Source organism: Labrus bergylta, chromosome 4 (genome assembly GCF_963930695.1).
Source record: "Labrus bergylta chromosome 4, fLabBer1.1, whole genome shotgun sequence".
NCBI classification, from domain to species: domain Eukaryota; kingdom Metazoa; phylum Chordata; class Actinopteri; order Labriformes; family Labridae; genus Labrus; species Labrus bergylta.
In genome coordinates, this window is record NC_089198.1 from 19,663,818 (window position 1) to 19,681,290 (window position 17,473).

The following is a 17,473-nucleotide window of genomic DNA, read 5'->3' on the forward strand; positions in this document are numbered from 1 at the left end:
GAAGGATAAAGCTGGAGGTTGGAGAAGCAAAAAAGGAGTGAGACACCTTAATGTAGTCTTACTGTAAAGCTAGAGGACTGGGATTCTACAAATGTATTTGTGGGTTTCCCAGGAGGGAAACAAAAAGATTGATGTACTGTACCCTAATATGTTGGTATGCTCAATCTTTAGGGGATTTCTGGGTGTACTCTGTATGCGCAGTGGGCATTGTTCAACAGCAACAGGTCAGAGACAGAATAACAGATGTATACATCTTACTAATACGTCTGTAAATGTTGTCAGTGAGTGAGTAAATACATTGACAACAAGGCCTCTTAACTACTTTTAAAACCAAATGACAAAACCAACTGATTGTAAACGCCTCTTAAAATACCCAACAGTCTTCTTAAAAAGGAATTATTGGTACAATAAACAAGATTTGAGAGTTGATTCTTCAAGAGTGTCAATCATTTTTGCTCCCCCTGCCTTCGCTAGTATGCATGTAGTTCACATTGGTAACATCTTTCCATACCAGAGTAGACTTGTGTATGTGCACAGTCCGATGCAGCAGGTGCACATAGTTGGTTTGCAAAACCGACAAAAAGCAGAAAGAAGAAGAAGAAGCAACCCTGGACTGAGTTCATCCTGCTAACTGTGGATGTTTTTATTCTAGAGATGCCAACAACGACCCTCTTCCTATTTCCTGGGTCCCTAATGTGAAACCACCCTTAAAGGTGCTAAACACTTTGTTGAGCTGAGGGTGAGACATTGACACTGGAGTGACTTTGAGGTATGTTACTCTTCTAAGAGGTAATGAGCCAGTACTCAGTACTAACCAAAGCTCATGATTGTACAGTATGTGAGGGTTGGAACATAGACTGAGTGATTAATCAAAAGCTTTGCCTTTTGGATCATCTCCCTCTTCACCTAGAAAATCTGACAACGCTCGCGCTGCTGCTGGCGCTGCACTGAGCCATCTCTTGTTCTATTTTACCCTCACTTGTAAAGAAGACCCTGAGACGCTCCCGTACTTGAGCGTATTACTACCTCACTGACCTCTGCCACCAAGGAGCTTTTTGACCTCTTCGGCAACCTCTGTAAAGGACATGAGATGAGGCAGGTTCTCAGGTTGCCGCCACGACAGGCACAGAGGTCATCTGGCCACAACTGCAAGAATCCGCTTCCACAATTGAGCCTTGAAAATGGACCACTCAGAGTCCATGTTTCCAACGTCCCTGAGGTCCAAGAGAATGTTGAAGACCTCACAGACAGGAGCCTCGGCCAGACATTCCCCTTTCAACCTCACTAACTGATTAGGTCTACCAGGTTTGTCCAGCAGCCTCTCCCGTCCAAACAAACTCAACACCAGGTGTTGATCAGTTCTGCTCTGCTCCTCTCTTCACCCAAGTGTCCAAGACCATACGGCCGCAGATCTGATGACACGACTCACAAAGTCGATCATCCATCTTTTACTTGTACTTTTACTTTCAATACTTCTATTAATATCTGAAAATACTTTTGATTAAAAAATAATAATAAAATAAAAGGTAGATACTTTAAGACTGTTATTTACGTGAGCATCATTAGAATAGTTAAAGAAGATTACTTTCACTTCTGTTCGAGTCATTTTCTTGTGTTGCATCTGTACTTCATCCACCACTGGGCATCATGTGCGCAATAATTTGAAGATTTTAATTTGGGAAACGCTTGATGTCTCTTTTTGACTCTGTGTGTGTTTCTGTGCAGTCTCATGAGTCATGTATGAACACAAAAGGTGCGCTTCTTATTCCACTTAGGAAAAACATGCACAAGCTTCCGGTCTAAGGCCTAGTCCTAGGCCTTTCGTACACACAGAAACTGCGTTTTAGGTCACTGAAAACACAACTTTTAGAAAACTCTTTCCAGGGAAAAGATTTTCAGAAACTCCGTTTAAGGTGTTTATGTGTAGATGGGGAAAACAGAGTTTTGGACTTGTATTGTCACACTGTGCGCCGGTTTCTCCTCCGTTTGTCATGATTGTGCGACTCACTTTTGTTTAAATGAGATTAGTGAGATGGCGGACGTAACCAAACTAGTGCTGGTGTTAACGTTGCTAACTGGACCTTTCAAATTCTTACACATACATGCACAGTTACCCTCCCACTATGTTGACAAGCAGAGGCGCCTGAATGGACAAATCTGTAAAAATAAATGCTCATTGTAGAGGAAAGGAGTGAACATTTCAACAAGGACATTGCTCATGACAGCCGTCACAGTGCATTTTACATTTTCATTTGGACCAAGATGTTTTTGAGAACTGCGCTTGTGTGGACAGGATTATGTTTTTTAAACGGAGGAAACCCTCTTTTTTTTAAATACCCACCTACTGTACGTGTGGACTAGGCCTAAGAGGACATGGTGTTTATCAATTCAAACAAGTCCATGAAGGGCGCGCTGGTGGCGCAATGGTTAGGGCGCGCGTCCCATGTGTTGAGACTCTCGTCTCGAGCGGTAGGCCTGGGTTCGCTTCCACCCGTGGCCCCTCTCCGCATGTCATTCCCCACTCTTTCTCCCTGGTTTCCGACTCTATCCACTGTCCTCCCTCTGCATTAAAGGCACGAAAAGCCCAAAATAAATCTTTAGAACAAGTCCATGAATCCGAAATAGGTTTCTCCTAGGAACTTTAAGAAGAATAATCTTTGGACAATATTGGTGAATGAGGTCCAATGCTATTAGCTTTTCAAATTTACAACATAACTATCATCCTTATGTGACTCTGAGTTAGTTAATACAGTAGAATCTTAACAGTATCATATCTGTACTAAACGCAAATATATATTAGCCTATAGTACATGCAGCATTGCTGTAGAGAATTGCTGCAAAGTACATAAGCTGAATGGAATGAAGACACAAAAAGGAAGGGAGTTATAGTGTTGGTTGTTTCGTACGTCCTTCACATAGAGCCGCAGAGTACATAAAAAATAAACAAGTCTTTACATCTTCTATTTCTCTGCTGGTGAAAATGAAGGCATTATCCCCTACGATACAACCTTCAATAGATTCTTAACAACTCAGTGAACGGCCTGTTAATTCAGTGACCCAGCAATACGAATCCTGCTTCTTTATGTCTTCATTCTGTTTCAGATTTACACAGTCCTAAAATATACCCAGCAGCACTCCCATTCTAAGGTGATTAAAGTGTATAACTCACTATAACCACAGCAGGCACGCTGCAACAGTGCGTCACTGCAGAGAGCAGAATGCATTGGGACATTGATGACGCATTCTCAGAGCATTTACCTCACTGACAGGGCTTTCCCTGCTCAGAGCTATGTGATGGTGGGAGGATGACGCCACAGATACTCTGTGCACAGTGCCTAGCTCTTTCTTTTACAAGCAGCTCTATCAAATCTCCTGAAGCTTTCTTTCACAAACATTAGCATTACAATGCAATATGTTACAACAGTAAACTGAGCAATGATTATAATTAAATGCATTGTGTTTGCATTTTTGTGGATATACAATATAAACACATATTTAGGTTTAAGATGAATGGTTTAATGGTTAAGCTCACTGCAACATACCTATTGGAAAGATGCAGACACTGCAGAAGCTTTTTTAAATCACACTTCAAACATTGAAGATTTATATTTGTTTTATAATCAAGCAACCAAGGATTTGAGGAGATCATTTTGATCAGTCAAACATAACAGGAGTCTGATAAGTCATGCTCAATAAAAGGGCCATATGTGTTTCATTTTCCCTGCGTCATGCACATCTTCATTGTTCAATTGTCATTCTGTTAAGCCCTCTAATCTGGTCATTTTCACGAAGCTTCAACCGTCCTATCACAGAGTCCTAGTCTTTTTTGAATGTCTAATGTTGATTTTTAAGGACAGAGCCTGTCCCTGGAGTCATAGATTTCTATGTACAAGGTCAAAGAGAAGTGACTTTTTGGTGCAGAGACATACAGCCACTGTCACAGCGAGGGAAGCTTGTCTCTTGGCATGCATTACAGAAAAGCACTGCGTCTCTGAATCCACTTAGATGAACCCCCCTTTGAGGTCGACATAATGCCTTTGTGGGAAATGCACAGCTAGCTCCAGGATGACACTTCAGCTCTTGAGAGGCGACTTTGGCTGCAGATGCACCTATCAGCAGCTACTCTGACTACCTCCTCCTCTCAGCCGGGGGAAGGAGAGAGAGGAGAATAGGGAAATGGAAGGGAAGAGGTGACAGAGAGAGGAGGGGGGAGTAAAGGTAATGTGATGCAGAAGTGTGTAGTACAGCCAGAGTAGGATGTGTGAATGCCAATCACTGTTAAATTTCAGAGCCTGAAAAAGCAAACACACACAGGCTTCTTAGAACATTGTGCTTGTAATATAAAATCAATACGTTTCCAAGAGACTGTTACATTAGTTTCAAAAGCCTTAATGAAGACAATCGATCACAAGTACTTCAGAGATGTCATTTAATGTAGATTCAATGTTCACTTTTTACAAGTTTATAATGTCCGCTTCCTGACATGAAAATGTAGCCTTTCTATACACCAATTACAAATAACAGGGTTTCTTCATTAGCCGTGTCCATCTCTGATGATTTGCCGGCCCCAAAAACAAAGTAAGTAAACTCTGTTCGTTATTTGTAATGAAATGTTATACACTCTAAGGCAAACTATTTTCTTATACTTTTCTTAATACTTTCCACAAACTACCGGTGAATAGTTTCCTAGAAAAATGCAGACACAAAGTTCGATAGATTAGTCTGCAGATTGGGGACATTTTTATACTGAAAAATATAGGCTGTGGGTCAAATTCTGACATGATGCTCCGATGCTGCAAACACAACAAAGCACAATTACTCAAGGTATTCCCCTACTTCTCCCCTTATGATATGTCTTCTTAGGCATCTTCTCTTATTTCACCATTTCTCTTATGTGACACCAAAGCTTTAAACCAGAGCACAGATTCCTCTTTAGAGAACGTTTCTTTTGTTTCACTTCACAATCTTTCCTATCCTCACATCGCCTCCCTCGTTCAAACTATTTCATGTTTTTCAACATGCCAGCTTACCCTCACATAAGCAGCACTGTGTGTGTAAAAATTGACTTATAATGCAGCACATATTTAATCAAATCAAGTGGCAGTCATTGGCTAGGTGTATAATTTGCTCTCTGTGTTGTGGTGAGTAACAGCCACACAGCCTCTTCGCTTCCATTGGCTCTATCATTATTACCTTAAGTGAATGAGTCAGGAGTGTGTGCGTGGTCACTCTCACAGTCCGCCTGCACTAACCCTCTCACCAAGGGCGTTTCAGTGTCATTGAGAAAAGGCTCATTCACTGAAAAAAGAACCTTTGCATCAAACATACCACCTATGCATCCCCTATATGCACTTACACACACACAATCACTGGTCAGAGGAGATCTGACAATAAAATATCCTCTACTGTAATTGTCTCCGAATAAAGAAGCTCCCACTGCGACATGAGAAACCCTGTATACACACACACACACACACACACACACACACACACACACACACACACACCCACCCTCTGTGCTCTGTTTATCAGGGCCAGGCCCATTGATCATCCTAGCCTGGTTGCCCGGGTAACCCCGTTATTATTCAAAGCACGGAGCACTAGATAGCACAGAAGGCTGGGCGTATGTGTGTTTGTGTGTTTGTGTGTTTGTGTGTGTGTGTGTTAGGTATTGGTGATTTCCATTGGCTCAATGCATCCACCAGTACAGCTATCCTCCACACCAGCATTCACCCTGATCTTCATATATGAAGGTGGACATTAACATACACTCACCCACAACATGAGATGATAGCGCTAAAAGGGAAACAGCAATCAGAGTGCAGTTTCTCAAACAAAATTTCAGTTTCATCATTTCTAACACCAACCACACCACAACCCTGCTCTCCTCCCACGCTCCATCCCACCCTGTGATTTCCATTCAGCATCCATCCTCCATTTCCTCATCACTGTTCTCCTTTGTTGTTGCTGCATTTCATTCAGCCTGCCCTGCACCCCTATCTGCTTGCTCCCTCTCTTTATTTTTCATTCACATTCTGCAGGTTCTGTAGCTCATTCATAAACAGCACCACTCCTTACAGCGGCAAAAAAAAGTAGGGGGGGGACGGGAGGGGAGGGGAAGGGAGGGTTGCCCCTACTGACTTACTGACTGCTGCATGGCGAGGGCTCCCAGGAAGAAAAAAAAAACTAACAAGCAACCAATCCGGAGGCAAGGAAAAGGGGAGGGAAGGGAGGCGAGATAAGGGGGAGAGGATGAGGGGTGCGAATCCATCCGCTTCCATCTACACCCTCCTCCACCTCCTCTTTCATTCATTCATCCCTGCAGCCATTATTTCATTCAACCCAACCTCCATTCACACAACACACCACCTCTGCTGCAGGTGGGTGTCACATCCAGGCAAAGGCAGACATTTTGTGAACATGGATGGAATATCTTTGTGTGTGTGTGTCTGTGTGTTTTCTCTGCTTAAGGCAAGACGACTCTACAGAGAGAAAAAAAAAAGCCTCTTCTGTCTTTGTTTGAGCAGCAGCTCAATCCATCACTGCATTACGTTGTTCCTGACAAAAAAAAAAAAAAAACTACAATACAACATCAATATTACATTTCTGCTCATTATTAACGTACAAGACATTCAAATCCAACAATCAAAAGCTGCACAAACTAGTGCAGTGACAGGGGAGGACAGAGCTGATACAAACCTATCTCGGACTGCAACTACAACCGCCACAGAAAGGAAGGCCTGCGATCAATAAGAGGAAGGGCAAATGTGAAATGGCTAAGGCCTGCCTCTTTGTTTTATCATCCTCCCAAAGCTGCCTCTTCCCCGTTGTTGTTGTTATTCCAAGTGTAGGAAGAAGGCATGTCCGTGTGCTATGGTGACCAGACATGTGAGATGTGAGATACAGAAGGTGAAAATAGAGAATCAGAGGAGGATGATTGAAAAAGAATGAATGGATTCAGGGCCAGGGCGACTGTGACACAGTGTGAGAGTCTGTGATCTCTCAACCTGAAGGTCCAGGGGTTCGATCACCAGCTCCTGAAAATGTTGAAGTGTCCATGAGCAAGACACTGAACTCAGAATGGCTCCTGCTACATAAGCAGCGGCGTGTGACTGGGTGTGAATGTAATAGTACTGATCAGTGTGAGTATGTGGTGTGCCTGGATAAGTATTGGTTATAAGGCTCTTGGAATGGTCAAAACTAGCAAAGCGCTATACAAGTCCATTGCCATTTTGGGTAAAAGGGGGGGAAAGGGAACTGGAAAGAAAGGGCAGCAGATGTTCTACTAAATTAAAAGAATAGGGGGTGAAAGAAATATGGAAGGTCATGCAGAAAGTCAAGTTAAGAAAGAGGGTTGAACTTTCCTCGTGTCAGCATATCTGATATCAGCTGGATCTTCTGACACCTGCTAAGACATAACTTCAAATCTCTCTCGCTCTACCCCCATGCTCTCTGTGATGCCACTGACTTTTCCGTCCCATCAGCATTTCATGCTAATGTGTGTATGTATTTGTAACACTGCAGTAAAAAAAAAAAAAAAAGGGGATGTGAGAGGACTGTCACCTCAGATCTCCTGGTTAACACTGAAATAGAATTCTCTACCTAAGCCTTCAGTATGCATATGTATCACCAAGGACTGCGTAGGTTTTAACAAACAAACAGTACACTATTAATCACGTGTTAGCTTATTTCCAATGCATAACGTGATAAGGACGCACAAGCAGAGACATATTAAAAATTATTCCAATGTGCAGAATCTTCCAGCATGAGGTAGGAGGAATTTACTCAGCAGCAAAGCTGTCCAAATCTACAGTAATAATTATGTGTATTACATATCTTATCACAAACTGAATGCTGGGATAAATGAGTGCATACTATTAAAACGAACAAACACCAGCAGCTGCAGAGGAAATGTGTGCATCTCTAGTGGCATGCCAATTTCTGAATGAGCCATAGCTCAACGTAATAGCCGGCCAACAGTTAGTTTGACTCTCCAGAGGAAAGTGCAGCTCCCAGAGCTCTGTACACAGTTGTAAACACCTCTGCTCTGTCTAAATATAGCAGGACCAGCTCCAGGCACACAGGTGGACGTCTTTGATATCAAATACTGACAAGTAGACAAAGGGGGGGGGGGGGGGGGGGGGGGGGGCAAGGGAGGTGTAAGTGAGGCAATGGTCGCTTAGGAAAATGTGAGGTGAGGAGGTAAATAGGAAACTGTGGAAGAGAGGGAGTGTGAGGAGGTGATAGGAGGATGCGATGGAGGCAGAGAGAAGGCGACAGGTGTGTGGAATGAATAGGCAAGAAGGGGCATGCATGAGGCTGACAGAATGGCGGAGGGAAGACTGTACATTGTTGCTAGCATGTTGTAATGCTATTTATTAGAAGTATAATGTCATTGTAGTCAAGGCAGTTGGCCATACATAGTTAGACAACAGCTGACTGAACGCTCACACTCATGGTCTGTCACAATTCCTTTGCCAATAAACGCCGCTTAGATCAGCGACAAGAACTGAAGGAACCCACAAAGAGACATGACAATGATGTCAGTGGGCGAGCTAAAGAGGGAGTAATGTCGGACATTTAGGGAGGGTTAAACATACCCTAAAAAAGGTATGTAACGTGAACAGCAAATGACCATGACAAATCGCACAATATGGTGTTCTCAAACTCAAAGAGTTTACTTGCAATAAAAACGCTTTTTGGACTACTGAACTGCATCGCAAAGTCTCAAACAACATCTACTGAAGAGGACTGTGAAGCCTGGAAAAATATAGTGAGTAGGTATTGTTGTGGAATCAGGACATTTGAATGAAATGACAAACGTTTCAAGGTTCTCCATCCCAAATGACAAGAAAAACCAGCATGTACATATTGCTGGATCCACTAGATAGTCATAATTTTTTTGGTCATTGACTAATGGATAAATCAAACTAACCGTTTCTACTTCAAGATTTAAGGTTTAATTCTTTCTATTGTTGGGCACATGACAAGTACGGGTACAAGGGCTGGGAATATTTGGGTGTCTCACGATTCGATTAAGATTCTGGATTCATGATTCAAAGATGATTCTATGATTCTATTTCTGAACTAGTACATACTTCAGGATCTATTCCAGTCATCTGTGAGACTGACTGAATTTCTTGCTGTCCCAGTTGGCATTCTACTGAGTTAAAGAGCTAGAAAGACACTGAGAAAATGACTGCATTTACTAACTCTGTGGCTTATTTTGATTCATTTTAGTCAGAGACATCCGTAACACTCCTGGATTTTCTGATAATGGAAGGCTCAGGCTGGAATCGATTGTACTTCATGTTTACGCTGTTTACCTGTGCTTGTGCTCATGCATGAACTGTACCGTGCCGAAGTACACCTCTTCCAAACGTGCCAGGGCCAAGGAAGTGTGCCGTGCTTAAACACGGAGCACTCCCACTAGTCAAACTAGTCAAAGGCAGTTTTTTGACGGAAATAAAAATCCAATTTATCTATCAGCACTACTGAGCAGCACCTTCTATAAACACACACATAGAAGGACTTTCTCACACACACACAGACACAAAAAGGCTTCCAAGGCAACACAACAAAACTGGCTGCCAGCCTTTACAGCCAACAGTCTGAGTCTAGCCTTTGTGGCAAAACCCCCACAAACCTAAGGGGGAAAAGTATAATGTATGAATAAGAATTTTTACTTGTGTCTGCACGCGTCTTGTTTCTTAGATAGCTTCAGTTATTCTAGTTATTTCTAGGTATGTTACTAAGTATAATGATTTACAGCGCTCACTTGTCATTACAATAAAGCACACCTATACAAATGCTCTCGTCGACGTGTGGTCTTTGAAAAATAGGTGTTCATGGTCTGACTGAGGATATTTTGTGTCATACTCTCTATACAAGGGGAACAGGGGATGTAGAGAACATGGTACAAACATAGAAACACATCTCGGCCCCACTCACTGCTGGAGAGCAGAGCCATGACATCATCACCGCTTGGGGAACAAGGCATGAGCGCTGACCCCTGGGAGACGTGGGGTCATTACATCAGCCGCCTAGAGCTGTAAAAGAAGGAGCTGTAACTGTTTTGCAGGCGGGAACTGGACCCAGCTGATCATTGCTAATACTCAGTAATGTTGCTAACACACATACAGGTCAGGAGGAGGGGTCAGAGGACTGCTTGATGTTATGCTCATGACACACACTACCACAGGCCTCCAGCCTACCATGCAGCCAGTAATGAGCATAGTTATGCCACATTGCAAAGCTGTATAAGATACACATTAATATTCCACTTTCATCAAGACTGAAATGTATGTAGCACTAATAACACAGGACATTGCCAGCGGTATTTTTGTTTCACAAAGTCCTGTTTCAAAACTCTAAAGGTCGAAAGTCTAACTGCAGGATAACTAATAAGCAGCAGGAGCTTCTGAACAGGATATGCTATTATGAACGATTTTACCACCTTGTTAATCTCAAAGGACTGGAGGATCAATACTGTATCTACTTTTATGATCTTCTGCACTAAAAAGTATACGTTGTATTTTTCAAACAATCCAAACAAAGACTCAAATGTGTATCTCAGCAGTTACTCATCTCCTTACCTGCTGTCTATTTAGATGCAGCAGAAAAATATATTTCCAGGTGGGAACTTTGCTTTTTCGCAAACATACCAGCAATATAGTTTATTTATGGGGACCATCGTCTGTAGCTCTTGATGCACTGGTGACTATTTACAGCAGCAGGATGGTGAATGGGCAGCTGGCTAAAAATATTCAACAAAGCCGGAGTTTACCTTGGAGAGGACACTTTGAACGAACAATTGTTTGTTTTCATTTCATTTCAAACAATGGAGGTCTGTAGCTCGCAGAATAAGCTTTATCAGAATATGAATGAACACAACACTTTCTTGTTCATTTTCAACATGTACTGTTGGCTTCAGATTGATTTCTCAAAGTAGAACTATTATGACATATGTCCAAATGTTTTGAAATGACACTGTCCTTGAAACTGTAATGTCAATAAAGTAGTGGTAGACCAATTATCGGCCTGACCGACTGAAGATTGGCGTTTGGCTGATTATCAGTATCAGCGTTTTATTTTACTATTGCGGGTGAAATGAACTAGACAAAAAGTACGCTACTTTTGCTCCACTGCAGATGTATCTTTCTCTCTGAGTCTGTTTTCACTCACCACTCACCTACTGTCCCATCCAAAACACTATCCGATTGGCTAGACGCAAACAAGTTCATTTCAGACCATGTTTCCAAATGTGGGTGCTCGGCAGACAAACTAATCTGTATCCAGTATCGGCCCTGAAAAACCAATATACCCCTACAATGAAGGCCATGGAACTGAAATGAACTGATTATTATGATCCTGCTGCAACTTCAGTTGAGTCACCCATCTCTTCTGATCAAATCCCCAAAATAGAAAAGATTACACTAATGTTTGAAATTGTATTCTTACATTATCTAGTATCATTTCAGATTATCGTAAATCTGTTGACATACAGAGTCAGGACTTTGTGTGGGTTTAAGTTTGCGTCATGATAATACTGCTGACTGTGAGATAGCTGCAAAGACAAAATCGTACAGAAGTGGGTTATTGAAAAGGTGGGGAGCAAAAACGATGTGATAAAGAAGAAATCGTTCCAGGTTTTTAGAAAAGCAGGCCGATAGAAGTGGGGTGGGTAGAAGACAGGTTAACAGAGAATAGGTCAGCAAAATGTTGATATGAAACATCACAGATTAACTGAGGCCAGACTAAAAACAGTAAGAATATCCACAACTGAAGGAGAAAGATTAAAAAGTACCGTCAGCATGCAGCAGAGTGTTCTTGTTCTCCTTATCTATGCATCCCTCCCTCCCTTACATCCCTCTCTCTCTCTCTCTCTCTCTCTGTGCTGTACAGATTATCTTAATGGAAATGACCTCCATCTGAGACAGTGGAGCGGCCCAAACCTGATTAGTTATTTACCTTCTCTCCATCTATCCTTCATCCATTTATCACACACACACACACACACACACACACACACATACAGAACTGTGGCACCTTGATTGTTTCTTCACGTCTTTCCTCCTCTTTGCCTGTTCACCCAATAGTGACAGGGATTTATTGTGTCATTTCATACGAGCTGATAGTCTCTCTGGTGTACAGACTTGACGAGCGAGTGAAACTGAGACTTGTTTTCCATTGTGGCAGGCAGATGTCCAGTTGTGGTGTTATTTAAGTGCTTATAAGAGCTCTTCATGTCTCTACAACACGTGAGAGGTTCACACATCTTTAGGCTTCCCTATATAGTCCTTATCTGTGCATGTGTTGTTGAAAAAGATGTGAACACGTGCTGGTGACAGAAACGTGCGATTCCACGATCTGGCAAGGGGAGAGTGAGCGAGAGAGAGAGAGAGAGAGATGCCCTCCGAGGTGAGTGCTCTCAAGCGATATAATGGCTCTCCTTTGGGTTTGAATCAGTGTGCGGAAAGTGGTCTGCCCTGGTGTTGCCTGCTGCAGCGTAGTGCAGGAGAGAGGAAAGAGAAGATATCTTATACATCAGACTTCAGAGCCCACTCACGCCTCTGCTGTAGGTGTGCCTATGACGCACACTGAAAAAGTGAGGCTGCACGCCATCTGTCCATCTGTCTGGCTAACCTCTCACTTAAAATGCATTTACTAACAAGCAGGGCTATTTGGGGAAATAAAAGATATCCAGGTATAATAAACGTGTCTGAAAATGAGCACTGTAGTAAGACAGCAGCAAAACAAGCAGAGGCATTTGTCAAAAAAATAATACCCAACTTCCAAATCCTTGTCTGTCCCCCTCCCCTTTACCCACACACACACACACACACACACACACACACACACACACACACACACACACACACACACACACACACACACACACACACACACACACACACACACACACACACACACACACACACACACACACACACACACACACACACACACACACACACACACACAAAGCAGAAGTCCCTGTCGCTCCCTGACACATATTTAACAAACCCCCCCCCAACACACACAGACACACACCTCGCAAACTCAACCGACACACACAGACACACACAGACACACACAGACACACACCTCGCAAACTCAACCGACACACACAGACACACACAGACACACACAGACACACACAGACACACACCTTGCAAACTCAACCAACACACACAGACACACACCACGCAAACTCAACCGACACACACAGACACACACAGACACACACAGACACACACCACGCAAACTCAACCGACACACACAGACACACACAGACACACACAGACACACACAGACACACACAGACACACACAGACACACACCTCGCAAACTCAACCAACACACACAGACACACACAGACACACACAGACACACACCACGCAAACTCAACCGACACACACAGACACAACACCACACAAACTCAAACGAACATGCATCACACGAGGAAAAACAGAGACCACCATAGCCCTCTATGCTTCTGCAGAGGTATAACAGTGTTAACAACAACAGATTTTAAAGCTGATGTTTCAGTGTACTGCCTTTCACTCATCCTAATATAAAACAAAACATCTAACTATTAAAATAACTTCTTTCAGACATTTTTAAGTGTCTGAAATCTGACTCTGTCTATTTCTCTATTCAATGAATTCTATCAAGAGTAACTCCATCAATATGACATCTCCAGAACTACTTGAGAACTTTGGCTTACGCCTCAACAAGCAATTGGCTGTAATTCCAGTTGTTTGATATTTTATGTAGCTCCACTGAAAACAAACATGCCTTTTGCTGTGAGAAGAAGCCAAAACATCACAGTGATGCTTCACATGGTTTTGCAGCATTTTTAACAGGGCTGCAGTGCCATTTAAAAGCAGGTACTGCAGGTAGTGATGAGGAACTTACTGTATTTATAAGATCACAGTGACACCTTGTGGAAATGTGTGGAACAATTCACTAAGAGGCAAAGAGTTTCTATTTTCTTGAGAAATAAAGTTTTCCTATCACGAAGAATGAGGCTAAACTCAAGTCAACTTCTTTGTCAGAAAGAAAGAGAGAATGCAGTATGTTTGTAATGTACCAGAATAAAAAAGCTCAACATGTAACCAAGAATATTTTTCTTGGAAGCATTTTTTCATGCAGTAAGCAGCTTGAACCCAGTTTAAATGCCTCAATGATGAAAGACAATGATTAAAGATACTGGACTATATATAACCAGACTAATTCTTGTCAGATATTCAAGTTTTTCTGACTTTATATTGTATATATATCAAAGCCTCAATGTGTGCTGGCACAGGAGGTAAACATTATGAACATGAATATGTTTAAAGTTTGGTACCCTCTGTAGATCCAATGTGCTCTGTCACTTCCAACACTAACCAAAGGGACAGGACACTGTACAAATGGTTGCTTGAGAGGATATAATGCAAGCGTGAGAGATACTAGTGACAGCATTGACAACCATGATGATTGCATCTGACACTCATAATGACAAATAATGACACGCATTTTGCCTTTGACACTTTAATGTAGGGCAATGCAAGTCACCAGAAAACAGGAAGAGGGACTGACTTGCCAATGCTCAGGGATTGATAGAAGAAGAAACGTAAAAGAGCGGATGGACAAAGAAAAAGAAAACTAGTTACCGATTATTAGAATCGAGTCCTCTTTCTTGACATTTTTCTCCAGGAGGTGCTGGAATTTGGAGAAGCCACCCAACCAGTCATAACACTGCTCTGTCTTGTATCTTTCATCCCAGTAGTCAACGTCTTTGTACCTGGAGTTGTCCTCTGGCAGGTAGTCCATATTCTCTGGGACATGCAAATGTAATGTAATGAAAAATATAAACATTAGAATATTGTTCATTTCAGAATTAGACCATTTGACTTTCACTGCAACTACAATTATATAAGCTCTGATATATAAGACGCTTTCATATTAGGGTCCAGTTCTGCTTCCAAATTAAATGCCAACCAGACATTTGGAGGTCTTTACATTTATGGACAGAAAAATATTTGAAACTAATCAAAGAGAAGTAAACTTACAGTTTAGTATTTTCCCCTGCTTTTTTGGTACACTTATCTTTGGATGCTAAGAATGTGAGACATCCTTTGGCAGTAAAGATATTAAAAGAAAACTGAGTCCCCATGTTCTGATACATCCAAACACTTCTTGTTTAGGTGGAAGCTTTACTAACCTCTTGTATTTTTAAGTCGTATAGTTTCAGGGGTTACAAAACATCCGTCTATCTGCAGCTGCACAACTGCAAAATCTTGTGAATCACCCAATCTACGTAGATGACTTCTTTTCCAGAGTCACAAAACCTCCATTGTCACCGTCTAATACTTACCGCCTGTGATATGGACATACCAGGCGGTAAGTATTAGATTTTTCTCTGGAGTCCTGTATAACTAAGTGCAATATATTTATTCTATACCTGTCAACTGCAAATTATTTGTATATTGTATACTATATCGTATTATTCAATTGTATTTCTTATTTGAATATTTGGTTTTAGTATTTGTATACTTGTATATTTCTGATATTAGGCATCTACAGGCTTGCTCCAACAATATTTTGCTGTGCTTGTACAGTGACAATAAACATATCTTATCTTATATGAGATCTTATATTAGATTATCTATATTAGATGAGATTTTTCTCTGTAGTTTCTGTGGTAATATTTACAGTCTATGGTAGTTTCTATGAGTTTCTCCCTGCTCATGACTGCACAGAGTACAATGCTGCCTCTACCGGTGGGGAGGACCTGCTGCATCTTACAGCTGCAATGGCTAACTAGCTTCCAACAGCTGACTCCGTAAATGAACAATAAAACAAACATATTTTTAATTGCTGAACCGCCACCTGACATCGTTTGTGTGTATTACTAGGAAGTCGTCTTTGTCCTCGGTGTTTCGTGCTATCGCCCGTCATTTACAGTCAATGACCTGGTAACAGGTTAGCTGTAGCTGGATCACAAACCAGAGTTTGTTAAATGACTCATGATGAACAAAGCAGCTAACACAGCAACGTAAATGTAGCGGTATCGATACCAGACTGCGGGAGTTGGGTCTTTTATTGGTTTGAGACACAAGGTAAACAAAATAAAGGTTATTTTGGGGTTCAGTAGTAGTTCTTGAACCTCCCTCGCTTATACTTAGCTAAGTTAGGAGGGCACGACGGCGCATGCGGGGAGGAGTGTGTGGCGACAACCAGCTCGTGGAATTCAACATATTAACTTGATTTTTGACAAAAACACCTTTTAAATAGAAAAAAAACATACTGTAATTACATCTACTTACGAATTCCTTGCTGACGCCAGTCCCTCTGTTATCGGTGAAAACGGTGGTTGGTGTTGACTGACACATCCACGTGTTGAAGTGTTGCTGCTTTAAAGCTGTGGTGTCATTCACAGTGTAGGCACTGTCAGCCAAAGAAATCACAGTAACCAACTCACACACCTCTGAATCCATCTATTTTCTGTTAAATAGGTGGCTCGTTTCACTGTTTATGTCCCTCATTAAATGATAGACCACTTTTTGTTAAATCTCGAAAGGTTTTATTCGAGCTTAGTGTAGGATAAATAGCCTAGACCTACATCTACTGAAACATCATTTCACCAAGCCTTTTCGCTGCAAAAACAACTAATGTCATAGAATAAGACAACATTTGAATGCTCTGTATGTTTAGATCTATGGTTTAGATAGGCTAAGGTTCATTGAACATGTAGTAAAAGATGGGGTAGACCTAAATGTGCATTTAACATGATAATTACATTTGGATTACCGGTATTTGAAATAAATCATTTTCATCTTTTTTTAATGCACCAACTTTTCCGTTTCTAGCTGTTTAAATTTGAGGATTAGATTCTTTTATGTTTTCAATGCAAATTATTTGCATGCAATAGTATTGACTCTACAGCTTGTGTACAGTGTCTCTTGTTAATTTAAGTTATTGCTTTGCACATCAAAAATATACCAACAGAGAGGGGGTTAGTTGTATGTCATGTGCACAAGTATGTAAAAATGAAAAAAGTGAATCAATTATTAATTTATGCATATTTATATTAAGAACAGATCTGTTTTATATTGCCGGATTTCCCCTCTCACCATTTCCCAATCATACACATGTTATCTGACAGATGTTGGAATGGACTGGCTGTTTCTGTTAAAGATGCAATTATATTGTCATTCCTCTAGATGGCACACAAGAGCAGGTACTTGGACCAGCAAAGGCCAGCACATTTGAGTTGATTAAAATGTAATTTTTTGATGTAGTTCCTTATTGATCTGTAGTGTGACACTCTCATTGATATAGTTGTAAAACAGCGAAATTCCTTTTATAACTTTTTTAATATCCATGCACTTCCAAGGAGGGATAGCTTACCTCTGCAGCCCATCAGCAATTGCATTAACATAGACAAAAAGAGTAAGGGACTGACATATAAGCCCAACCACAG

General features: G+C 41.5%; 1 protein-coding gene across 2 annotated transcripts in view; it reads right to left on the reverse strand.

Moving 5' to 3' along the window:
* Positions 1-16,473, reverse strand: part of ece2a (endothelin converting enzyme 2a) — an 84,744-nt gene extending 68,271 nt beyond the window's left edge. The window contains exons 1-2 of one of the 2 annotated variants that reach the window (XM_020634118.3): positions 16,317-16,473; positions 14,661-14,825 (exon numbers count right to left, since the gene is read on the reverse strand). In XM_020634118.3, coding sequence (XP_020489774.2) covers positions 14,661-14,820 — 160 coding nt within the window. In that variant the 5' untranslated portion in view covers positions 14,821-14,825; positions 16,317-16,473. Of the gene's footprint in view, positions 1-14,660; positions 14,826-16,306 lie in introns of both variants that reach the window. The other variant, XM_020634119.3, reaches the window with a different exon arrangement.
* Positions 16,474-17,473: the final 1,000 nt, after the last annotated feature.